Source organism: Somniosus microcephalus, chromosome 17 (assembly GCF_052327205.1).
Source record: "Somniosus microcephalus isolate GS21.2 chromosome 17, FLI_Smic_1.0, whole genome shotgun sequence".
NCBI lineage: Eukaryota > Metazoa > Chordata > Chondrichthyes > Squaliformes > Somniosidae > Somniosus > Somniosus microcephalus.
In genome coordinates this window covers 52,260,291-52,286,089 of record NC_141003.1, presented here as the reverse complement: position 1 = coordinate 52,286,089, position 25,799 = coordinate 52,260,291, and the positions used below count along the sequence as shown (strand labels likewise).

The 25,799-nt window shown below is 45.4% G+C and overlaps 1 protein-coding gene across 5 annotated transcripts in view; it reads left to right on the top strand.

Moving 5' to 3' along the window:
- The window catches only part of mlc1 (modulator of VRAC current 1), a 61,982-nt gene extending 36,464 nt beyond the window's left edge, over positions 1–25,518 (top strand). For 4 of the 5 annotated variants that reach the window (XM_086010320.1, XM_086010319.1, XM_086010316.1 and 1 more), the window contains 5 exons: positions 3,981–4,097; positions 5,469–5,525; positions 8,607–8,729; positions 24,470–24,637; positions 25,016–25,518. In XM_086010320.1, the coding sequence (XP_085866446.1) occupies positions 3,981–4,097; positions 5,469–5,525; positions 8,607–8,729; positions 24,470–24,637; positions 25,016–25,090 (540 nt within the window). In that variant the 3' untranslated portion in view covers positions 25,091–25,518. Of the gene's footprint in view, positions 1–3,980; positions 4,098–5,468; positions 5,526–8,606; positions 8,730–24,469; positions 24,638–24,987 lie in introns of all 5 variants that reach the window. The other variant, XM_086010317.1, reaches the window with a different exon arrangement.
- Positions 25,519–25,799: the final 281 nt, after the last annotated feature.

Genomic DNA, 25,799 nt, shown 5'->3' with positions numbered 1-25,799 from the left:
TCCAGCTGGGGCTGAACCAGTGTTTTATAAAGGTTTAGCATAACTTCCTGGCTTTTGAACAAATTTCCCACCCGACCTGCCACTGATCTTGCCCGCTGACCCCCTGGAAAATTCCAGCCTATGCCTCTACTTAAAAAGCCCAGGATCCCATATGCTTTAATAACTGCTTTGTTAACCTGTCCTGCCACTTTCGACATTTTGTGCACAAACACCTCCAGGTCTCTCTGTTCTTGCACCCTTTTGAAAATTGTACCATTTAGGTTGTATTGTCTCTCCTCATTCTTCTGACCAAAATGTATCACCTCACACTTTCCTGCATTGAATTTCATCTGCCATGTATCCGCCCATTCCACCAGCCTGTCTATGTTCTGTTGAAGTCTATTCCTATCTTCCTCACTGTTTACTACACTTCCAAGTTTCCTGTCATCTGCACATTTTGAAATTGTGCCCTGTACCCCCAAGTCCAATTCATTAATGTATATCAAAAACAGCAGTGGTCCTAGTACTGAACCTTGGGGAATGCCATTGTATACCTCCTCAAGTCCAAAAAACAGCCATTCACCAGAACTCTCTGGCCTAGAAATTGGGTTGAGGCGCCAAACTAGCGCCAAGTTCACCTGAGCGCAGGATTTAGCGCAGCGTTCGAGTCTTCAGCGATCATCCGATATTCAGTTTCATTGCCCCTAGAGGGAGACAGGGCAAGGCTCGAGGTGCTCCGCGTCCCTCTTAGGGCGCTGAAACTGAATATCGCAGCGCAACGTGCCGCAGCGCCACACGCTGCAGCACGGCACGCTGCGGTACTGCAGGCCTTCCTCCCATTGTTAAGGGGGAGGGGCCTGCAACAGCGCGATCCCCGATCGCGAATGCCGGCAAAAGAGCCCGGCACCGAGGAGAAGTGCCAGGCTCTCGGGAAACAGCCGGCAATGCCGCGGGGGGGGGGGGGGGGTGGTCAGGAGGCCGGGGACGGAGGTGCTGGTTTTTGGCGGCCGCCCCGCACCTCCACCTTAACTTGTGCTGCTGCCGGCACAGTAAGGCCCCGTGAACCGGGCACGGGTAGCGAACGGCGCAACTGCGGCGTTCGCAACCAAATATCGTGAACGGGGCGCGAATGGGGCGCTGCGCACACCGATGATGTCATCGGTGGCGGCGCAGCGCAAAAGGCTAACGCCACCATTATCACCCCAACTCAATATCGCGGGAGGCACAGCCAGTGGTGCTACAGCCACTGCCTGCCTCTTTAGGCGCTAACAAGTGGTGCTACTCACCCAATTTCTCCCCCTCTGTTTTCTATCCCTTAGCTAATTTTGTATCCATGATGCTTTTATCCCATGAGCTTCAATTTTGCTACCAAGCCTAATATATGGTACTTTGTTAAATGCCTTTTGAAATTCCATATACACAACATCAATTGCACTGCCCTCATCCATCCTCTCCATTACCTCATCAAAAAACTCAATCAAGTGAGTCAAACATGGTTTGTCCTTAACAAATCCGTGCTGGCTCTCCTTTATTAGTCCATGCTTGTCCAAGTGGCTGTTAATTTTCTCCCAGATTACAGTTTCTAAAAGCTTCCCAGCACTGATGTTAAACGGACTGGCCTGTAATTGCCAGGTTTATCCTTCTCCCCTTTTCTGAACAAGGGTGTAACATTTGCAATCCTCCAGTCCTCTGGCACCACCCCTGTATCTAAGGAGGATTGGAAGATTGGAGCTAGCACCTCCGCAATTTCTACCCTTACTTCCCTCAGCAACCTAGGATGCATCCCATCCGGACCGGGTGACTTATCCACTTTAAGTTCCGCCAGCCTTTCTAGTACCTCCGCATCACAGTGGAACCAAAATCAGGGATTCAACAAGAGTAGCTAAGCTTGGGTTTTTAAAAGCTTGTAGACTGAAGGAGAAGGGAGGGACTGAGGGAGGCAAGTTACACTATACCTGTGGTTAGGAGAGATGCAGATTAACAGGATCACCACTTGCAGTCAAATTTTAATGGCGCTGGTTTTGTAGTCAATGACGAATGAACGGCGCTTGCCTTTCATTACATTTGCAGCTGCCCACAGACTTCTCGTGGGTGTTTGAGTGGCAACTTATGGTCATTGGGAATTTGATACAGCACAGCGCCCTCTACAGGATATCTGGGACTTGTGTAATCAGGGAAAGCAACAGCATGTCTCTTCAACCAATCAGATTGAAGCAAGAGAGCTACCAACTGAGCCACAGCAAATGAGGAAGCACTGGACCGAGGTTAAGCTCTTCCTTGTTGGCTTGGGAAAATCAAAAGTACAACTATCTATTGGCAGTTGTCTGCCTTCTAGTTGCCCTTTCAAAGTCTCATTGACAGAAGCCTGGAAGCATGTTGGCGGCCTACTCACATAGGAACATAGGAACAGGAGTAGGCCATTTAGCCCCTCGAGCCTGTTCGGTCATTCAATGAGATCATGGCTGATCTGTGACCTAACCCGCCTTTGTTCCATTTCCCTTAATAACCTTGGTTAACAAAGATCTATCAATCTCAGATTTAAAATTAACAATTGATCTAGCATCAATTGCCGTTTGCAGAAGGGAGTTCCAAACTTCTACCACCCTTTGTGTGTAGAAATGTTTCCTAATTTCACTCCTGAAAGGTCTGGCTCTAAACTTTAGACTATGTCCCCTAGTCCTGGAATCTCCAACCAGCAGAAATAGTTTCTCTCTATCTACACTATCAGTTCCCCTTAATATCTTGAAAACTTCAATCAGATCACCCCTTAATCTTCTAAATTCCAGGGAATACACCCTAGTTCGTGTAATCTTTACTCGTAATTTAACCCCTGAAGTCCAGGTATCATTCTGGTAAACCTACGCGGCACTTCCTCCAAGGCCAATATATCCTTCCTAAGGTGTGGTGCCCAGAACTGCTCACAGTACTCCAGGAGTGGTCTAACCAGGGCTTTGTATGGCTGTAGCATGACTTCTACCCCCTAGTATTCTAAGCATAACTTCTACCCCCTTGAGACATTACTAGCACAATGTAGAGCAGAGGAACTGGGGGAAAAAGTTGTATTTATTTCACAATAGTCTTTGTTTAAAGTTATTTCTAGTGCAGGGAGTACCCTGTAGAAGTCTTTTTTCACCAGTTCATGCAAACTGAATTAATTTAATGGGCAATAGCCTTCAGTGAGTGCCATCACAAGGCAAAACCAGTGCAAAGATCTCCAAGAAATATTTTAGGATGGTGCACTCCTACTCTATATGTTAGGATGTGGCCCCCTGTGGATTACTATAGGGAAGCAAAATTTGAAAAATCTATGTCCTTTTCAGTCTTGGTTCTCATTCTTTCTTGTTTTTCACTTTTTAAAAGGTGCCATCAGAACATCCTAAGAAGTTATTTTTATCTTGAGTGAACTACTTAGTAGCTTCCTGAGCACAACAGTCACGTTTGTAATATGAGCAGAACTGCGCTATTTAAGTCATGACTACACTGTCCCTCCATGATCATTTTTAACATTTATGTTTGTCTGTTTACCAGATTAATATTTCACTCTTGTACTTACTCATATGCTGTGGGAACTGAGCTGATAGGATAACAACTTAAACTTTCAAATTGGCCTCAGCATGAAATTCATTTGATTTGGATACATTTATGTCGGATCAACTCAGCACAGGAATTGCCTGATGTACATTGTCAGTTGGAGAGAATATTTAGGTAAAATATTAGATCATTGCTGATCCCTGGCACTTGACTGGTATAAATTTTATAAGGTACTCTCTAAATCAATTTGTGATTGATATAAAACAAATGATGAATTCAGTTGTTAGGTCTTAATATAATACTCTGTGATATATTAATGACCTGCAACGCTTTCAGCCTTCAGCAGCATTACTTCTATTGCTTGGTGAAATAATATGGCACTCTCTAAAGACTGCTGGAATAAAGAGTGTCCAGTGAAATCATATATTAGCTATTAAAACTATGTCAACGTTTTCTTTGAATGTCCGCAGTTAGTTGAAGTGATTGTGGCAATTTGTGCAGTGTTTGGCGGAATTATTGCTCTGAACATGGGTGCCTTGGTTCCGGGACCTTACCTATCTGTGACGTTCTTTTGGATTCTGGCTGCCGTAAGTCAATATGAAATTTAATAATTTAGTTTGTATGAATTTTGTATTATTATAATCAACTAAACAGTATTGGGAAAATTGGAATTGATTTTGAACAAGCAAAGCTGTTTTAAAAAAAATCCAGCTAATAAAACTATAAGATTGTAACAATTCGATCAGATTTTGATCAATAGAAACTTTCTTTTTTTTCTGCTGAATGGATTAGTCTAGGTATTTATATTTGTTTACCTTTGCATCAACAATGAGTCCATTCACTCGCTCAACGCCAAGGACATAATTTAGTTGAATATTCTGATATAAAGTATATTGCTTTACTAAAGTGCCGACTGCAAAGTGGTGTGATGAGATTTTACACTTGTGGGCCTGGAGTTTCCTCTACATTTGCACCCAGATACATCTGTAAAGTGCACAAGTTCATTCTAATCCAGACAGTTTTTTTGTTGGGAATGAAACTGTGAGTATACCTATTACCTAAAAGTTAGCAAACTGAATTCTAGGGTGTATTTTGTTGTTTCTAACAGAGTGGGGCCCAGCAGGGAAAGCCAAAGCCCACTTTTGTTGTAGCCACCACTTGGGTCAAAATGTGGAGGGTTCCTCTTAAAGCTAACCATCAGACCCTGGACCAGTTGTTTATGTTTTCCCCATTGTTTATTTTATCATCTTGACCTGACAGCTCAGGATGATAGTCACTTCACTACAACAATGCTCCAAGCTCCATCAAAGACCCACCAATTTTTGCACTACTTTGATATACTCCCATTTATATACATATAGAAGATTGACCGAATGAGGAAGTTTCATTTGGCTTAAGGAATCACAACACTGATGTTTTATCAGCTACCTAACATTTGTTCCATTAAAAGGAACTACCATTGGTTAGATTCCTTATTTCTTGAAGAATCAACTTCCACATATAATGTCCTCACCCATATGTGACCTGATGTGTGTGTGACAGAGAGAGAGAAAGAGATTCTTGCTTCTATTACTCAAAGTTTAATAATGCCTCCTCTGGTCAAAGAAAAATAAAAGCTATTCAGAACAAGGTTTTGTATACTACATTGAAGGTGAAGATCAATCCTGTGATGTGAATTCCGCACAAGAATAGTGCTCTTGTGTTGTTCAGCCCCCTCCTTGCCCCAACCCCCAACCATGAAAGCAATATCTCATTTGTGTGAGGAAGTTGAACTTCTTTGAAAAAATGTGGTCTTTTTACTAATTGGTCTCTTTTTAAAATGAGATAAATGGGTTTCAAGCACAGCTTTTCCAAACTTCTGTTTTCAGGAGATTGAGGCATTCACTGAGTCATTTCAAATAGGGTGAAGCCTAACACACTTTACACAACTTTCTTAATATGATTGTTTCTTCTTCCAGTGTTTTCCTGGTGCTATTGCAAGCCATGTGGCAGCAGAATATCCCAGCAAGTTCTTGGTATGTAGGTAACAAATGTGATGAATTTCTATTATTCACTACACTACATTTTCATTGCTCTTTGGAGCAAAGCATTTTGTCTGTTATAATGCATTGTATGCTATCAGGATTGTCTAGTAACATAGGTTGGGGGCCAAGTTCTAGGAGTCAACACTGTGGGCCTAGAAATTTGGTAACGATCCCTGGGCCTGAATGGTGAGGTCTGAGGCCTTGGGCCTCATTCCCATTGAGACAGCGAGCTGCGAACAGTAACAGGCAGCTCGCTGGCGATGCGTGATGGAAGATCAGGCCATTGTGATATCAGTAGCAGCTCTCAGGTAAGTGAAGGAGACCGAGAAGTGGGGCGACCGGGTCGGGAAGGGGGTTAACTGGAGCGGGATGTAGCGGTGGCCAGGGGGGAGGTAGCGGTGGCCAGGGGGGAGAGGTAGCGGTGGCCAGGGGGGAGGTAGTAGTGGCCGGGGGGGGGGATGTAGCGGTGGCCGGGGGGGATGTAGCGGTGGCCAGGGGGGATGTAGCGGTGGCCAGGGGGGAGGTAGCGGTGGCCAGGGGGGAATGTAGGAGTGGCCAGGGGGGAGAGGTAGCGGTGGCCAGGGGGGGATGTAGCGGTGGCCAGGGGGGATGTAGCGGTGACCAGGGGCGATGTAGCGATGGCCAGGGGGGAGAGGTAGTGATGGCCAGGGGTGAGGTAGCGGTGACCAGGGGGGAGAGGTAGCGGTGGCCAGGGGGGAGAGGTAGCGATGGCCAGGGGCGATGTAGCGATGGCCAGGTGGGATGTAGCGGTGGCCAGGGGGGATGTAGCGGTGGCCAGGGGGGAGAGGTAGTGGTGGCCAGGAGGGAGAGGTAGCGGTGACTGGGGGAGAGGCAGCAGTGACTGGGGGAGAGGTAGCAGTGGCTGGGGGAGAGGCAGCGGTGACTGGGGGAGAGGCAGCGGTGACTGGGGGAGAGGCAGCGGTGACTGGGGGAGAGCCAGCGGTGACTGGGGGAGAGGCAGCGGTGACTATAGGAGAGGCAGCGGTGACTGGGGGAGAGGCAGCGGTGACCGGGGGAGAGGCAGCGGTGGCTGGGGGAGAGGCAGCGGTGACTGGGGGAGAGGCAGTGGTGACTGGGGGAGAGGTAGCGGTGACTGGGGGAGAGGCAGCGGTGACTGGGGGAGAGGCAGCGGTGACTGGGGGAGAGGCAGCAGTGACTGGGGGAGAGGCAGCGGTGACTGGGGGAGAGGCAGCGGTGACTGGGGGAGAGGCAGTGGTGACTGGGGGAGAGGCAGCGGTGACTGGGGGAGAGGCAGCAGTGGCTGGGGGAGAGGCAGCGGTGGCTGGGGAGAGGCAGCGGTGGCTCAGGGTAGATGCAGCGGTGACCGGGGGAGACATAGCAGCGGCGATCAGGGGATTGTGTAGCGACGACGTTTGGGTGGCTCCACCTTCAGGTAAGTTTTAAAACCCTACCTTGTTGGTTGCGGCCTGCAGCGGTCCCTTTTAGGACTGCCTGTTAGGCCGCATGTAGACCTGGTTTTCCTGAGTGCTGCTGGTGCTGGCCTTCAGGGCAAACCAATCTTGCCATGGGGGCCTCAAACAGGTGTTGGGCCTCTTATTTGTGTATGTAAAAGGACTAACTCCTGTTTCAGGCGAGGACACTGCACGCCGATTTTTTTGGCCTTTAGCAATATGGTGGGCGACGCACTTCCGGCTTGTAATCAGCGTGCGTTTTCTGTCCACCATATTGGAACCTTAGGAGGGCATTTAGTGCCCAAAAAATGGACGCTGCACAGCCCAATTTCTCGGCCTATCTGTTTCAAAGTACTAGAGTCTTATATTGAGAGTAGGGTATATTAAATCTAAACTACCAAATTAGTATTATATTTCAAAGACGCAAGTTCAGACATTTCTGTAAAGTTTGGTTCTAAGAGTTGCTGAGAGTGAGAGAGGGAATTTGTTTTCTAAATGGCAGGAACCATTACTTAGTGAAAGAGCAATCATCTCAGATCATCCTTAATAAAAAGGAAGTTATTCATTAGTATAATGCTTTTAAAAGTCAGATCATTGAAAAGAAGTATGATTAATATTCGTAATCTTAAAAAAAATCCTGCCTCTTTTTGTTGATTTAAAAAAAAAGTCTATTTAAACCATGAATGCTGAGGCCCAATTGATAAGATTGGATTGGAGGAGTAAGCTGGACCCAAAGTGAGGTACTAAGTTAAAATTAGTATTTACTGTCCCATATCGTACTTCAGTTATGTCATAAGAACGTAAGAAATAAGAGCAGGAGTAGGCCATTTGGCCCCTCGAGCCTGTTCCGCCATTCAATAAGATCATGGCTGATCTGATCTTGGCTTCAACTCCACTTTCCTGCCCGCTCCCTATAACCCTTGATTCCCCTGTTTTTCAAAAATCTGTCTATCTCCGCCTTGAATATATTCAATGACTCAGCCTCCACCGCTCTCTGGGGCAGAGAATTCCAAAGATTCACAACCCTCTGAGAGAAGAAATTCTTCCTCATCTCCGTTTTAAATGGGCGATCCCTTATTCTGAAACTATGCCCCCTAGTTCTAGATTCCCCCAGAGTCATTTTAACTCTGTATGCATTAGTTAGCTCACTTCAGTCACGCTGTTGAGCTCTTTGGAACCAATGTACCTTGATGATCTCATTCACTGTTAAAAAATATCACGGAAATAAACAAAATTTAACAAAAGGGGAGGTTAAAGTTTCATGGTTTGATTTTTAAGAAAGGAACTGTTAATACTCATATTGTAACATTACTAGATCTGGTCATTTATAGAACTATTTTTCTAATATTTTCCACAATACTTTCTATTGTAAATGGGACAATGCTAATCTCATATGAGACTCAACGGTCATGTTCTGTTTTGAAAGTCAAAGGTGCTGAATCTTTTGATCATCAATGTACATGTGAAAGATAAACCACAATTGCAATGTTGTGGTCTGTACAATAAATATTCCACATATAACTTGCTTCGTATATGGGTTGGATATTGGATTTTTATCTTGTGAATTATTGCATATAAAGAGTACCACGCGTGTGGCATCCTATAATTATGTACAGGTAATTTTTTTGTTGCTGTTTAGGTTGAGGTCTTAATTGCTATAAGCAGTGTCACAACTCCAATGCTATTTACAGCCTCTGGATATCTATCCTTCAGCATTATGAAATTCATTAACATCTTTCGACAGAGTTCAACAAGTCTACGTGTAAGTATGTCAGCTGAGAAAAAAATCTTAATTTTATGTGATGCTCTATTAGTGCAATGCATTCCAGACCACATCTATAAATATTAAGTATTATGCTAAATATAATGTAGGCAAACTCAATTTTGTAGACTGGTTGCAAATTAGCACCTTTGAAATATATAATGGAGCTGAGATTGTTGGACTTGATAAAGGTTTCTACTGAGTTGCTGATACCTACACAGTACAGTACTAGTTATTTCCAAATTGATATTGGATGTGACCAAAATGTTTAGCTATTGCTACCCCTTTAAGTGAACTTAAATATTGCTGCCCCTTTAAGTACAGTACCTCTGGCCATTTGCTATTGTATCTTTAATTAAGATTGATACTAATCATTAGAGTAGCAAATTTGGATGTAAAGATCATTACTTAGCTTAGACCACTTCAAAATTTTACAATTGTGTTGGCCCGGATATTCCAATCCCTACGGGTGTGTACGCGCTGTGTACCCACCCGCAGGGACATCGGAAATGCCGGTTTCAGCCATGCACAGCGCATGCGCTGAAAAGCGGCTTTTCTGATCTGTCAAGAACTTGACAGATCCTTCGGCTGCCCTGGAGAAGGGCCTCTGCGGGTGGATAGTTCCGCTTTCTGGAGCCCCTCTGCCCGCAGAAAACCTTTAGAATTCTTATGCCTGGTAAAAGCAGGCCAGGATAAGAGTTGAAAAAAGTAAAAAAAAAATTAAAATATTTTTTCAGTCATTTATCATTTGAAAATACTTAAAAAAAAGTTAAGTTTATGTTTAGCCCTGTAAAAAACTTCAATTATTTTTTTCAAAAATTTACATTTTTGTTTAAAATATTTAATTTATTGTAATTCCAAGTAATTTTAAAAATGTGATTTAAAAAGAAAAATTATTTAATGTTTTGAAGTGTTTCTGGGGGTGATCTCCATTCATATATTTGACAGGCCTATTTGTCAAGTGTATGAAGGGAGATTCCCTTCTTTGATTGGCTCCCCATGGCCCATGTGATCCCAGGGATGTTTGCGAACAGCATGTGCCCCTGGGATATGTAGGCCCTGCGCACTTGGAGTTGGAGAGGCCCAGGAACGGAACTATATGCACCTCGGGAGCCCTCAGGTAAGTGCGTAGATTTTTTCCAGATCAGAGGCTTCCGCACATAGGAAGCCTCCGATCAGAAAACACGACCCATTATATTTGATTTCCAAAGGAAGGACTCTGGGAAAATTGCTGGGTTTTTACTTCTGGACTCAGCTTTTCAATATAACCAAAAGCCATTGGTTGAAATAGTATGAGACTAAATTCATTTTGGCCTTCTTAATTAAGTCCTTGGACATAAAATTGAAACAACTCTGCTAATTACTTGATAACTCATAGCCACTCTTGTTCAGGCTACAAATATGCTTGCATTAGAAATGGAGATGCATAATTTTGTTGTATTATAATCCAGATGTAAAGCTTTTGTTTTGTGCTTGAGTCCATGTCCTGGTTTGGCAAAGAATGAGTTGATGTAGCCTATAGTTACTGCAGGACTGTAGGGCGGCATCCTTTACCTGGTTTACGGTAATTTACCTGGTCAGGCAGCCTTGCCACTGCTCTGTGACCAATTCCAATCAGCGGTTTTGAATCGCTAAACCCTCCTTCCAGTTCTGACTGGAGGAACTTATAATTAATGATATATTAAAAACGGACAAATGATCTGGATGCAAGAAAGTCAAATTTTATTAAAACGAAAGAAACTACACCACACAATCAATGTAATCATGGTAAAATTGCTTAACAGGGGAAGGCAGATGGCAAAAATGAGGGATAAATGGCTACAATGTTAATTTTACAATCTTAGCAGCGGTTCCCTTAAATTACCACCCGTTTACTTCTCACTAGATTGTCTTGCTAGTGGGTCAGAAGCCTTGCTCACCTGCAGTCCAAAGAGTAAAAGAGAAGAGCGAGATGCTTCTGGGAAGATATCTTTTATACCCCTTTTTTGGGGCCCACCCAGATCTGATGTTTTTGGGCTAAAACAAAAGAGATCCAAACTGTCCACTTGTCTGGGATGGGTTTGGATAAAGTTGCAGTTTAAATGTGTCCATTGTCTGTGAGGGCTTTCGAATAAAGCTGCAGTGGTTTGAATGTGTTCTTGATTGTCTGTGATGGGCCATCGAATAAAGCTATTTCCTTGATTGCTTGAGTAAATAGCCTTGAAGGTATTGTAAACAGAAAGTCATTGTTCTGTGGTCAACTGAGACTGCAGTCTCAAGTGGTTACTTCCTTGTGTACACAAAGTAGCAGTTTCTGTAAACAAATCGATTATCTAACTTTCCGAATTGCCTTTGATTGGCAGATTCAAACGGGCTACTCCCCAGTGCAAACAAGCAGCTAGTAGGTTACCGGACCCGCCCAATACCACAGGGTGACTGACAGCTCGGGCTCCATTCATATGCTAACAGCCTGTCTGCCCTTTTGAAATTCTGTTTCCATGAGGTCTGTTCAGCCATTTTTAACAGTCCAAAACTCAAGAGTACATCTTTTAATAAAATGTACAATCTTAAAGTGTGCGATTTTCACAAAGTTCTTTGATTCCAGTGTCCAAGTGCCGCCTAGCTTACGAGCTTTTTAACGCAGCCTTTTTGCGGTTCTGGGTATGTTTTAAAACATTGTCCAACCCAGAGACAATTTAAATCACACAAGTCTTCATCCACGATGTGGATTAATATTTCCCGATCTTCGGGGGCTGAGGGGATTTTGCGACCCCTACATTCCACCCTTGGATACTTCCAACTTGCTTGTAGTATCCTCTTGAAGAAGTGAGCAAACTTTTCTGACCCCCCACAAACAATCATCCCCTGTATTTACCTATAGCTACCTACCACTGATCCCCCGACCCATTTATTCCCCTCAAATCCGAGAAAAACCATGGTACGGTAGGCATCTACAGATACATCAACTACAAAATGTTACAATAGGGGTCTCATACCCCTGCACCACTTGTTACATTATAACATATTACAAAATGTTGCAATCTTGGTTATACAATGTAATCAAAATGATCCCAAGCACGGAGAGGGTCCTACGCCTCTGCACCGCTTGGAACTGTAAAACAAAAATACAAAAATCTTCATTAAACATTTGAAACAAAATGCTGAAATAAACCCCGACCATCACGTGCCAATGATGGGTCACAAAATTCGAATGGGTATTGTTCCTCCCACCCGGGCAGTAAATGTTCCTTCCACCCCCCTCTTAAACTTTTAAAACATACAGAATGGATTTTACAGAACAGTCTGATCCGCCAGCCCTGAGCCGTTCCCTTGTCCCTTTGTGGAGGCGGGGTACCCCTCATGTTTCACAGACCGAGACTGGGGAGTATGGGATCGTGACTCCCAGTCCCTCCCCCTCCCGTCTTCCCTCGACTGGCTGCAGAAAATGGTGGGTGCCTGTGTGGCGGCTCTCACTGGCCCCACGCTCAGACTTGGATCCCAGATCCGGCCACCCTCTCATCCTTCCCAGCCACACTTACACTCTAACTTTGCCCGTGGGCCCCGGGTGAGTTCCTCCCTTCCCCGAATGCACCCACGTGATTCTTGGGTCTCCCCCTCCCCTTCACAATCTTTCCCGGGCCATCACCACCCACTCCCGGGGAACGCGTCCCTATCTGACAAGGCGCCCGCACTTCCTCACCATGACTCCTCAATAGCGAGGTCTCCCGCAAGTGAAATTCGGTCAAGATAGTGCTGGGTACCCAGCTGGGACCATCTCTTCCACGTAGGATGAGTAGGCAGGTTCCTCCGGACCCTGTCCGGTTTCTCCCGAAGGTCGCTGTGGGGCCTCCTCCTGGATTTGTCCAGTGACGAGGTGATTCCCCAACATTCTGTATAACCATATCTTCATTCGATGCCCAGCTCGGGCTGGGCAAACAGGGCTGCTCCTTTGTCCACTCTCCTGCAAAAGAACTTAAAAGGACATGCAGCCAGGTCTCTCACTGACCTGCTGCCGTAGGTGGAGACATGGTTGGGTCCCTCGACCTCAGACCAAAATACAAGCATTTGGCACACTTATAAACTTAAACTTTAAACTTAAACTCAAAACTATTAGTTGCACTCTAAACTTAAAATTTAAACACCTTAAAAGCAAGCTATAAACATTGGTAACTTAACACAAAGCTATAATACAAATGCCGCCCGTCTCCGGATGGCCAGGCCAATCTCTGGTGTCACTGTCGCAGATTACTGCTGCCTGCAGCGAGGCTGGACTGCCTCCTGCTTCTAGTCCCTGGCAGCTTATGGCTGCTAGTTGGGGACCTCTGTGATCTGTTTCCTCCCGGGCTCGGGAGATTGCTCTTTGTGGCGGGTACTCTGGTGACCATCTTATCTTGGGCTTGCGGACCCGCTGAGACCTTCTGAGGGGCGTCTCTGTGGGGGAAACTTTGGCTGATGGACCCTGAGCCTGGGTCACAGCCCTAACTGGCTGGGAACCTTCTCCCCCTAATGCAAACAGCCCGCACTGTTTAATATACCTGGCAGCCTGCCAGTAATCCGGGTTTGTCTCCTTTTCCCTACCCACTCCTGTACTGGGGGCAGGTATCCCCTCACTGTTAAGTCTGTGGGTTGTATTATAAATAATCACAGACTCCACTGTTAACAAAATAAAACACGTCTTTACTATTCAGAGGCTCGGGCGATTCTGCCCTAGTTAACGTATCACAACCCTTATATACTGGTGTGGTCACTATCGGTATTACAGTATATATGAGCCAATAGATAGTGCCACCCTAAAGTAGTGCTCTTAAAGGCGAACGGTTACATTCTATAGTTCCCTTAAAGGTAAACGGTTACATACACAACACTCCTCCCTTCCTAGCTTATTACTTACAGAATCCCGTTAAACATACAATCTTCAACTTTATATAAACAGTTTGCAGATATACTCTCGATGGAGTCAACGTCATATAACAATTTACAGATATACTCTCAATGGAGTCAACGTCATATAACAGTTTACAAACATACTCTCAGTGGAATCAGTTTACAGGTTCAGTCTCTGTGGGAACAGTTCATAAATTCAGTCTCTGGTATTAATTCGTTCCAGACAGCATCCTCCATAGCCTTTTTTTTTTTTTTTTAACAGCTTGTACTTTCGTCCTGTTGAACCAGCAGTGCGGACTTATACAACCCACTGGCTGTCTTGATAATGTCCCTGGATTTTTTTTACAAATTTAGCACCTTTCGTAGCACCTACCTCGGACTGAGGTAGTAGAAGTAATAATATTTTAAACAGTTATTATTTTCTGCTTCTTCTTTTTCTTTTCTGCCTTTTTGAAACTCTCCGAGCTCTTTTCCCGGCTGCCATCTGTAGCGCCACCAACTCTCTATGTTCCTTAGACCTTAAGTGCTTCCTCAGGATTTCAGCACTTTGGGAGTTCCCATCACAATTTGGGCAGACCACATCCTCATAACATTCGGTGTCACTCAACAGGTCAAAACCCTTCTTCAAGCAATCATATTCATCCTGCTCTTCCTCGGATGTCTGCCCTTCCTTCCCTCCTGGCCTCATTTGTGCGTTCAATCCTTTCCCTTCCTTCAGGGATTTCGTTATCAGGCTATTTAATCCTTCTACTGAAGTAGCTGTTTCCCCATTCTCCTGTTCCCCTGGACGTAATTCAGCGTACTCCTCCATTTCATCCATCATTTTCTCCAATGCTTTCATCTTCTCTTCCTCTTGTACTTTGGCTTCCAGTGCTTGGAGAAGTTGCGCCTCGATGCTCTCTAGCTCATGTTCAGGGCCCATTCCCAGTTGAAACTGTTCTTCAAGTCGGTCAACCTCGGTAATTGCCGCCTCATATTTGTCTTGGGCTTCCTTCCATATTTTTATGAGTTCTGCCATGTCTTTCACCTCTACATCCTCATCTATGTATGGAACTTCTACCGATGAGTCTGTCTTGGCCCTGAGCTCCTCAAGAATTTCCTGCAGCCTTTGGACTTCTTGCTCATGTTCAACCTTTAGTTGCTCATATACTTCCAACGAAACTAGCTTTTCGGAGGTTGCTGAGTTAACCCCCTCCAGAATTGTAGTCTGGGCCTGTTCATACTGTTTTTTCAACTTCTCGCACTCTGCTTGTAAGGAGTCGTAGAGAAGAACTGGAATAAAATCCTGGCTTCCTGAAGATTCCTCTTCATTTGTTTCTTTCGCAATTTCCTGTTGGAGTTCAGCCAAGGCTGCTATGCTATCTGCCTCTCGAAGTCTCACTGCCATCAACTCTTCTTTATTCTTGCAGTCCATCTCAGCCATTTCCCGTTTACTTTCATTTAACTGAGTGAGTAGTCCCTTATTTTGGGCTGAGAGATATTGCACCTTCTCATGTAGACCCTTGCACTCCTTCTCTGCTTGACATAGCTGATTACCGCTGATTTGGTTCTGCGTTTCAAGTTCCAACACCCTTTGCTTAGCTTCTTTCAGTTTCGCCCCTATAAGCTCCTCTTGCAACATGGCCACATTATTCTCATCAGGTAAAGAAGCGTTTCTCTTTTCCATGTCCAAGATTTGTTTCTGCATCTCCTTAAGAGCACCCTGTGATTCAACTTCTCTTAACTTTGCCTGCACTAGCTCCGTCTCTAATTGCAGAACAAAATCCTCAGTGCAGCGTGATTTGCCCTTCTGCTGTATCTCTAGATCATGCAAATATTCTAACCCCTGAACATCCTCAGGGAGATGTGATCGGTAATTGGTCACGATGGCTCTATGGTCGCTCTCTGCTTGAGCCAGTAGGTTCTGTTGTCTTTCCAGACTCTCCCATTCGGTGTCATAGAACTTTTTCATTGTTTTCATCTCTTGTACGAGGCGGTAACTTAATTGTTCTAATTGTTGTTGTACTTTGAAATAGCGTTGAGTTCGAGCCCGGTGTTCCTCCGTAATGCATATGTCTGTAGCTTGAACAGACTCAGAATTCTCTGTCTTTATGCACGCCATCGATTTTCCAACCTTAGTCCGTGAGTTAATGTTAACCTTGTTTTTCATACATAAGCTGGACTTATCGTCTTCCGGCTCAGAGTCTGAGCTGCTTGTCTGCACCGAGTCCTCACTCGTCATTGTTTGTCGGTAGTGCCATTCCATGTCTATTTTCTTGATCCACTCCCGTCCTAGAAGTGGTGGTCCTCCCTCAGGTAGTACGTACAAATTCATTCTTGGGTGTACTTTACCCCTATCTCTCACCTTGACTCTTATTTTCCCCATGGGGTATACGCGATGCCCCGTGTATGTCTGTAATACGAACTTGGTATTTCTTAAGGGTATGTGAGAGAATAGTCGGTGGTAGTCCTTTTGGTTGATGACTGATACAGCTGATCCCGTGTCCAGCTCCATTCGTACTTGGACTCCAGCTATTTTTAGTGTGACCCAGATCGTCTGTAGATCAGTTACTTTACCCACATTGTGGATTCTCAGACTATCCAACTCCTGGCTGTTTGGGTCTGAGTCTGAATTTTGTTCGTCTGAACTCTTTTCAGCCACCTGATGCACCTTGTTGTACTTTTCTTGTGGTGGTGGCTTCCTTTGTTTGTTGGTCTTCTTTCTGGACCTGCATACCTTCGCGATGTGACCCAGTTTGCCACATTTCCTGCACTCTTGATTCTTAAACCAGCACTGATTCTGGTCGTGCGTTGTCTTTCCACAACGGTAGCATTTGGAAATGCTTGCAGTAATTTGATCCTTCAGCACTGCTACGATCTCTTCGAAGGTCTGGTCCACTGGTTTAACTGGTGCTATTAGATGTTTCAAGAGCCCGTATGTTTTTGCTCCCATCGAATTTAACAAAGTTATTGCCTTGGCGTATATGGCTACGCAATATATTCCTATGCGTTCCCCATACGTGGCCCTGTCTTCTATTTCAGCATTAACATCATTAATATTTCCTCGCTTAGGCATCTTCTTCTCTTTCCGAGAACAGCACAAGTATTTCTTTACTTATTATTAATTTTCTTCTCTTCTTGAGAACACCACAAGTATTGCTTTACTTATTTCTTGTTTCTGAAAATTCTAATTAATTTTCTTCTCTCTTCTTGAGAACACCACAAGTATTGCTTTACTTATTTCTTGTTTCTGAAAATTCTAATTAATTTTCTTCTCTCTTCTTGAGAACACCACAAGTATTGCTGTACTTATACTTATTTTCCCTCTCTTCTTGAGAACACACCAGCCTTTCTGAAAAATCTTATTACTTTCCTGAAATTCTTAATAATTTCCAAGATGGCGGTTTCCCGCTTCTTCCTTCTTCTTCAGCGGTTTCCCCGCGAAAAATGGCGGCTTTCCCGCGCTTCTCGCTCTCCCCGCCCACTTCGATGGCGGTTTTCCCGCGCTTCTCGGCGCTCTCCGCCCACTTCAATGGCGGTTATCACCCGTTCCCCGACGCTGACTTTCAGGCCGAGTGCGGGCCTTATCAGCGGATGCGATCGATGGCCCGGCTGCGCCTCGCACTTGAAAGCGGCCCCCGGCCTCTGGCTCACCCGCTCGCGCGGCTCTTGCTCGCTCCCTCCCGGGCTCTGGCTTACCCGCTCGCGCGTTTCACCGCGGCTCTTATCAGGGATTGCGATCGCCCTGTCTTTGCAGCCAACGCTGCGGCTTACCCACGAGGTTATGGAGGCTTCAGGGTCCTAATGCCTGTCGCTTCCAGCCTGTCGGTTCCAGACTGGTGAGGATTGAAACCTCTCTTCAACGTCCTGTCTTCGGACGAAGCCGCCGTGGAACAACTGCCGCAGGGTTCGAATCCTGACTCGTCGCCAATGTTAAGTCTGTGGGTTGTATTATAAATAATCACAGACTCCACTGTTAACAAAATAAAACACGTCTTTACTATTCAGAGGCTCGGGCGATTCTGCCCCAGTTAACGTATCACAACCCTTATATACTGGTGTGGTCACTATCGGTATTACAGTATACATGAGCCAATAGATAGTGCCACCCTAAAGTAGTGCTCTTAAAGGCGAACGGTTACATTCTATAGTTCCCTTAAAGGTAAACGGTTACATACACAACACTCACCACCCACTACTGGTGGCTGAAAATCTTCCTCTCCAGGTCCAAAACCTGGTACCGACTCCTTCCATATGTCCCCTGCAAGAGGAATTGCTATCCCTTCCTCCCCAGAGTCCCACACCATAGGGGGAACCACTCTAGAAGTGGGCTGGGAAGCTTGTCCCTTTAAACAGGCAACTGTGCCTGCGCGAACCTCCTCCCTGGAGTCCCACGGCAGAGGCTGTGAAACCTCTGTATTCAAACAGGCGACTGCACCTGTGCGGGAAAACTGAAGAGGAGCCACTGTGGTCATAGGCTGGGGAACTGCGCCTGCGCAAACAGGCCGTTCAAAAGACTGGGGAATTCCTGTCTCCAGACCAGCGACTACGCATGTGCAGGCAGTCTCTTCACAGGGTGGCTCCTCCCTGGGGCCCCCCAAGCGATTTTATGTGAATGAACTCGCAACAGCCTGCAGATTTCTACTCTCAGGCTGCGGTTTCTCTGTTTCTGAACTAAATAACTGGTTCAAATTTAAACTTTGGCCAAAACTTAGGTCCCACTGGGGCGGGGAAGTGTCCCAATTGGTGGGCCGGACAACTTTTCCCTTGAAACAAGCCACAGTGCCTGTCTTTACAGCCTGTGAACTTGAACTTGTATGGTCAGATTTATACAATTTACATTGGTTGGCGTGTAACCACTTTGTGCACTGGGGTAGTTTTACTGCATAGACCATGGGGCTGGCCCTATCAACTATACTATAGGGTCCCATGTAGAGTGGCTCTAAACTTCCCACCTGGGCATAGTTTCTTACCATCATTAGGTCTCCTATCTCCCACTGGTGGCTCTTGCTAGGCTCGAGCAGCAGCCGGTTATTCCGATGCTGCTTCCCCATGCTGTCTGCTGCCTGCCCATAGAGGGGTCTGGAGTATACCCCCGCCTGCTCCTGACCGGTGAATCCCGATAGTATGTATGGAACCCCGTTAGACAGAGGTGAGGTGGTGGGATTATCCGTATGGATCACGGTGCATGATGCCCCCGTATCCAATAGATAAGTCCCTGTAACCTTCTCTACCTCCATCTGTACGAGCGGTCTCTTCCATTCATCGTACCGGAGATTACACAGATGGACAGGCTGCGCAGGCTCCAGTCATTGTGGGGAGGCAGAGGTGGGCGAGCGGGCTGCAGCACCACTGATGGCTGCTACCTTTCCCTGATTGGCCCTGAGGAAAGATTTTATCGACTCCACGACGGACTCGACTGTATCGGGAGGAGTTTCTGTCTCTGCCTTCTGAGTTGGGGCTGTGGGGGTCCTGGCTTTATCGTCTCTCTCAGGCTTTTTACAATCCCTGCGCCAGTGGCCATCCTCCCCACACCTGTAACAAGTGACCTTGTTCTGGAAGGGACGGCTCCCCTCCTGGCGCCACTCTTTCTTGTAATGAGCCCCAGGTTTAACCTCGTGGACCTTACCCTTTTGCTGGGGGGTCCCACTATTCCTACCATTCCTATATGCTACTGTGAGCTGCCGGATTACAGTCTCTTCGGTTGCTAGGGGGTCTCGGTGGTCAAACCAAGTATCAGCCTTTGCTTTTATCTGGGGCAGACAATTGGACACCAGGCAACGAAGCCATTGGGTCTGCTGCCGCTGGTTCAGGTGTGCCCTTTCTTGTCCCCCTGTACACGCGCTGTTGTAGACTGGCCACAGCCTGTCTGCAAATGCCTGTGGGGTCTCCCCTTCCTTCTGCAGTGTTTTCCCTATGCGATCGAACGGACTGCCGTCGTTCGCACCCATGGCTTCCAGTATACCCTCCTTTAGGTCCTCAAAACCCTTCTGCCCTCTCTGAGCCTCATCCGAAAGGGTCTGATAGAGCTTACTATCTGCAGAGAAAAGCAACATTTTGGCTTTCTCTTCGTCATCACAGCTGTTAACACAGGCTGCCTGTTCTATCCCTTGGAAGTGCATTGAGGGGTCTCCCTTTTTGGAGAGCAGGGGAATATGTTTCACCAGGCCTCTGAGCTGTTGGGTATCATAGGGTACCAGATAGGTATGCTGAACAGCCCCTGGGTCATTATCATTCACGGGCGGACCGTACCTCCGTTGTCGGAGGGGTTACACCGGTCCTGGTCCCCGCCTGCCTAGCGGGACCTGCTGGCGTTCTTCTAGCACCCCACTGTCCACCCCTTCTTGCTGCCAGAGCTCCTCAAAACTCGGAGCTGTGGGCTGCAGTCTTGGGATCTCTAATTCCCTAGCCAGCTCTGTTCTGGGTGCTGCCTGGGGGCGGTTTGAATTGGGCTGCTGGTACTGTCCGACGGACTTCCCTTCGGACTTATGAGACATACCATCCCTTTAGTCCTTAATAACTCCACACCCAAACTCTCTATCTTTCTGTTACATGGGGTATGATCTGCTCCACTAAACCTTTGGTCGCAGGCCAGCTTATAAGCTGCCTTTACCTCCCTAACCATTTCCTCCTGCTCTGTTACTTCTGAGGTGAGGCGGGCATTCTCTTCCCGCAGTCTCATCTCGTTACTCTTTGCTTCTGTAATTTGGCACTTTAAGAACTCTATCTTGTGCCTCGCGTGGCTTTTGCCCTCGCTAGCTTCCCGGGTGAGGTGTGCGTTTTCCTCCTGTAGCCTCATCTCACTGTCCCTAGCCTTTGTGACTTCCTGCACAAGGCGCTCTCTCTCTGCCTGGCATTTTTCAAACTCTGACTCCCGATTCTTGGCCTCTGTAACCTCCTCCCGCACCCTCATCTCACCCTTCTTAACCCAGCCACCTACACTATAATAGGTCAGCTTACATGCTGCCGCTAACTTCTGCAGGGCTACCCACAGACTGAAAGCAAGAAAAGCAAGAGCTGATGCTTTCTCCAGATCCAGACCACTTATCATATCAAAAACTGCCTCCAGTCCCTTCGTGGTCGCCAATTTGTAGGGGGGCATCCTTTACCTGGTTTACTGTAATTTACCTGGTCAGGCAGCCTTGCCACTGCACTGTGACCAATTCCAATCAGTGGTTTTGAATCGCTAAACCCTCCTTCCAGTTCTGACTGGAAGAACTTATAATTAATGATATATTAAAAATGGACAAATGGTCTGGATGCAAGAAAGTCAAATTTTATTAAAACTAAAGAAACTATACCACACGATCAAAGTAATCATGGTAAAATTGCTTAACAGGGGAAGGCAGACGGCAAAAACGAGGGATAAATGGCTACAATGTTGATTTTACAATCTTAGCAACAGTTCCCTCAAATTACCACCCGTTTACTTCTCACTAGATTTTCTTGCTAGTGGGTCAGAAGCCTTGCTCACCTGCAGTCCAAAGAGTAAAAGAGAAGAGCGAGATGCTTCTGGGAAGCTATCTTTTATACCCCTTTTTTTGGGGCCCACCCAGATCTGATGTTTCTGGGCTAAAACAAAAGAGATCCAAACTGTCCACTTGTCTGGGATGGGTTTGGATAAAGTTGCAGTTTAAATGTGTCCATTGTCTGTGAGGGCTTTTGAATAAAGCTGCAGTGGTTTGAATGTGTTCTTGATTGTCTGTGATGGGCCATCGAATAAAGCTATTTCCTTGATTGCTTGATTAAATAGCCTTGAAGGTATTGTAAACAGAAAGTCATTGTTCTGTGGTCAACTGAGACTGCAGTCTCAAGTGGTTACTTCCTTGTGTACGCAAAGTAGCAGTTTCTGTAAACAAATCGATTATCTAACTTCCCGAACTGCCTTTGATTGGCAGATTCAAATAGGCTACTCCACAGTGCAAACAAGCAGCTAGTAGGTTACCGGACCCGCCCAATACCACAGGGTGACTGACAGCTCAGGCTCCATTCATATGCTAACAGCCTGTCTGCCCTTTTGAAATTCTGTTTCCATGAGGTCTGTTCAGCCATTTTTAACAGTCCAAAACTCAAGAGTACATCTTTTAATAAAATGTACAATCTTAAAGTGTGCGATTTTCACAAAGTTCTTTGATTCCAGTGTCCAAGTGCCGCCTAGCTTACAAGCTTTTTAACGCAGCCTTTTTGCGGTTCTGGGTATGTTTTAAAACATTGTCCAACCCAGAGACAATTTAAATCACACAAGTCTTCATCCACAATGTGGATTAATATTTCCCGATCTTCGGGGGCTGAGGGGATTTTGCGACCCCTACAAGGACCTGGGCCAAAAATTTATTTGGGTAAATTTCATTTCTGAATATTGTCATCTCCCATAAAATCATAGAAATTTACAGCACAGAAGGAGACCATTCGGTCCATCATGTCTGTGCTGGCTGAAAAAGAGCTATCCAGCCTAATCCCACTTTCCAGCTCTTGGTCCGTAGCCTTGTAGGTTACAGCACTTCAAGTGCATATCCAAGTACAGTACTTTTTAAATGTGCTGAGGGTTTCTGCCTCTACCACCCTTTCAGGCAGTGAGTTTCAGACCCCCACCACCCTCTGGGTGAAAAAGTTCTCCTCAACTCCCCTCTAATCCTTCTACTAATTACTTTAAATCTATGCCCCCTGGCTATTGACTTATCTGCTAAGGGAAATAGATCCTTCTAAGGGAAATAGATCCACTCTATCTAGGCCCCTCATAATTTTATACACCTCAATTAAGTCTCTCCTCAGCCTCCTCTATTCCAAAGAAAACAACCCCAGCCTATCCAATATTTCCTCATAGCTAAAATCTCCCAGTCCTGGCAACAACCTTGTAAATCTCCTCTGTACCTGCTCTGGTGCAATCATATCTTTCCTGTAATGTGGTGACCAGAACTGTATGCAGTACTCTAGCTGTGGCCTAACTAGTGTTTTATACAGTCCAAGCATAATCTCCCTGCTCTTATATTCCACGCCTTGGCTAATAAAGGAAAGTATCCCATATGTCTTCTTAACCACCTTATCTACCTGTCCTGCTACCTTCAGGGATCTGTGGACATGCACTCCAAGGTCCCTCTGTTCTTCTACACTCCTCAGTATCCTTTCATTTATTGCGTATTCCCTTGCCTTGTTAGTAGCCTTGCAGAGGATAGTACTTAAGAATGCAGGCTGTATTGAATGGAGAGGGCACGTAATGTATGCTTAAATTCTGCTCACAGAAGTAAGGTTTGACCATTTCACTGCGATTATATGCAAACTTTATTTTGTGTTCAATGGGTGACTTACTGATCATTCCTGTTTTAATTCTCTTTTTTGGTTGTCTCTCTCTTTCCCTACTAGTAATCCACTAGCAATACTCCAGTTAGATGAATGGAAAGATGGATTACTGATTCTTTGGATCGCTGCCACTTTATGGATCAGCTGGGGCAATGTGCACATTTCTAAGCCACAAGTGAACATTTAAAGTCTTTGGCCTAGAAATTCAGTAGGCTTTGCGCCCACTTTTCGCCCAAAGAGGGTTTCTGCGCCAGTGTAAGAGGGTGCGCTGATATTCAGCGCTGCGGTAATGGCGGCGGTAGCCGGTAGCGCTGCGCTGACACCGATGACGTCATCGGTGTGCACAGTGCCCCGGTTCCGCCCTGCTTCCGGCCCAAACCCCATATTTAGTTGCGGCCGCCTCTTCTGCAGCGGCCGCAAACAGTGCTGGAAAAACGGGGCCGTACTGCTGCGCTACTGGGGCGCTTTAAGGTGGAGGTGCGGCCGGCCGCTTTTTCGGCGGCCGCCTGCCCGCACCTCCCTCCCCGGCCTCCTACACCACCCCCCCCCGCGGCATTGGTGGCTGATTCCCGCGAGCCCGGCACTTCTCCGTGGTGCCGGCTCATTTGCCGGCAGAATCCAGCGGCGATCTCACGGCTGCAGGCAGCTCCTCCTTAAGAGAAGGAGGAGGCCTGCAGTACCCCAGCCTGCTGCATCGCATCGGGTGGCGCAGCGGCAGCTGGAGCGCTGAAATTCACTTTCAGCGCCCCAAGCGGAGGCGGGCACACCCTGGAACAGCGCCCGGTTCCGACTTGGGGGCGCTAAAAGTGAATTTCTGGCGGGCGCAACTGGCTCCGCGCGCAGCGCTAACTTTTGGGCGTTAGCCTGCTGGCGGGCCTTAACTGAATTTCTAGGCCTTTGTTTTTCACTAATTATCTCCCCTCCTTTGCTAAAGAAACTGAATCCTACCTTGGCATAAGTTGCACAGGCATTGGTTACCTTCTGGCACCTCACCAAAGTGAGCATTCACTGTGAGTATCAGCAAGCTATTTGACTACAGCGATCACAGACACTCCAGCTGCTGTTCTCATCCGATGTTCACACATGTACAAGGGTCACTCGATAGTAACTAGGACCAGTAATCCTGGCCCGTTTACATCTCCCTAACCCAAAGGTCAAGTGTGGAACCCTATTGGCCCCAGCTGAGATCAGTCAACTCAGCACATACTGGATTTGAATCTGGTCTCCATGGTTCAACTACTCAGTGGGTAAACTAGCGGAGTCATTGAGGAAGCTCCTTTCTTTATGGTAGCATAACTACTCATTAAAAAAAAAAGAGTTACTTTGAAAAATTATAAAGCTCACGTTGCACATTATTGAAAGGAGTTTAGAATTGTTTCTGCTTTTGGGATTGTAATGTGGAAACCACAGAGGTATATGATGTGTGCTTAAGGGTAGAGCCACTCATTTCACATCTCTCCAGCGTTAAGTGATGCTTATTACTAGTATTTGCCTATTATATTTCATTTCAACCTGAAAAATAATTGTTGCTGTTTCTGAAGCAATATTCCCGTAATAAAATGTCCTTGAAATGTAACTTTCTCCAATTTTTGTTATTTCAGCAGTCTTATGATATCCTGGTGTTTGTTCTGATGCTTTTGTTGCTGGTTCAGTCCAGTCTCTCACTTGCCACAATCGTCCACTGCGTGAGCTACAAAATTCAAATTAAATATTATGATTCAACATGGAATATTTCAGACTTCCAAAAGGAGAATGGCAAAGCAGTTGAGGCAAGTATAAAAATGCACAAATTCGTAATAAACCAGGACCAGGGTTTTCCACTTCTCCATTTGCCAGTCTACGAAGGAAAATCATGGACTGGTAAATACAGGAGTGAAGAACCATACTATAGCTTGTCTCACCTAAGTATTCTGTCACGGTTTTTTTCCTGCATTTTTTGGCTGGAGAGTTGACAGGTAATTTTATTTAGTAACATTGCTATTAATAGAAAGATTACTTTGTTATACTTCATGAGCTGAAACCAATGAATTATTTTCCCATATTTACTGATACTATAAGTTAAAAATTACAGTCAGCTTATTTGTTCCTTTGTTTTTCTATTTGACTATTTTCACTATAGGATTGAAATGATTATATTTCTAATCCAGATACCCAAAGCCGCTACAAAGGACTTTGACAAAGACAAGGCATGGAAAGCCGTCATGGTACAAATGGTGCAGTAGCAACAAACTGTTTCCTGAATGTGCCTCCAAATAATAGCACCAGCACCTGACATGTACATTTATTTATCCGTTGGTCATTTTAGAACTCTGCATATTATCTAACCTTAAAACTTTAGGTAAACATTGTAAATAATAGGATTTATGTTCAATTAAATCAATACTTCTGAATCAAACTGACATTAACAAATAAATCTGTAACTTTAAAAATGTGTTTCATTTGAGTTAACCATTCATAAAATAACATTTTCCACAATATTGCTTTTATTGACACCATAACTGATGATTTTTATATAGGCTTCTTTTGGATTGTACCAGACTAACTGGAATTTTTTTTATCAATTGTGGAAGTTCTAATACATAATGGCAAGCACTAGTTTTGTTTATTGGTGTACAAAATAAACAATAAAGCTTGACAATAGCAACACAAATCAGAGTGTAATATTTTTAGACCAATTGACAATTGTCCAGCATGTTACAGTGTTGTTCTTCCTTGATACACATTTGCAATCTGTTCATTAAAGAATATGTTTAGGTATTTGGGTGGGAGAGAGAATTAACAATCCTCAAAGTAAATTATAATTTGCTGAAAAGTTATCTGTCTTGAGGATTGGTTTAAGCCTTTAAAGTTGTCTATATCACTACCAACAAAAAGTGCTGGAAATACTAAGTAGGTCAGGCAGCATCTGTGAAGAGAGAAACAGGGTTAACG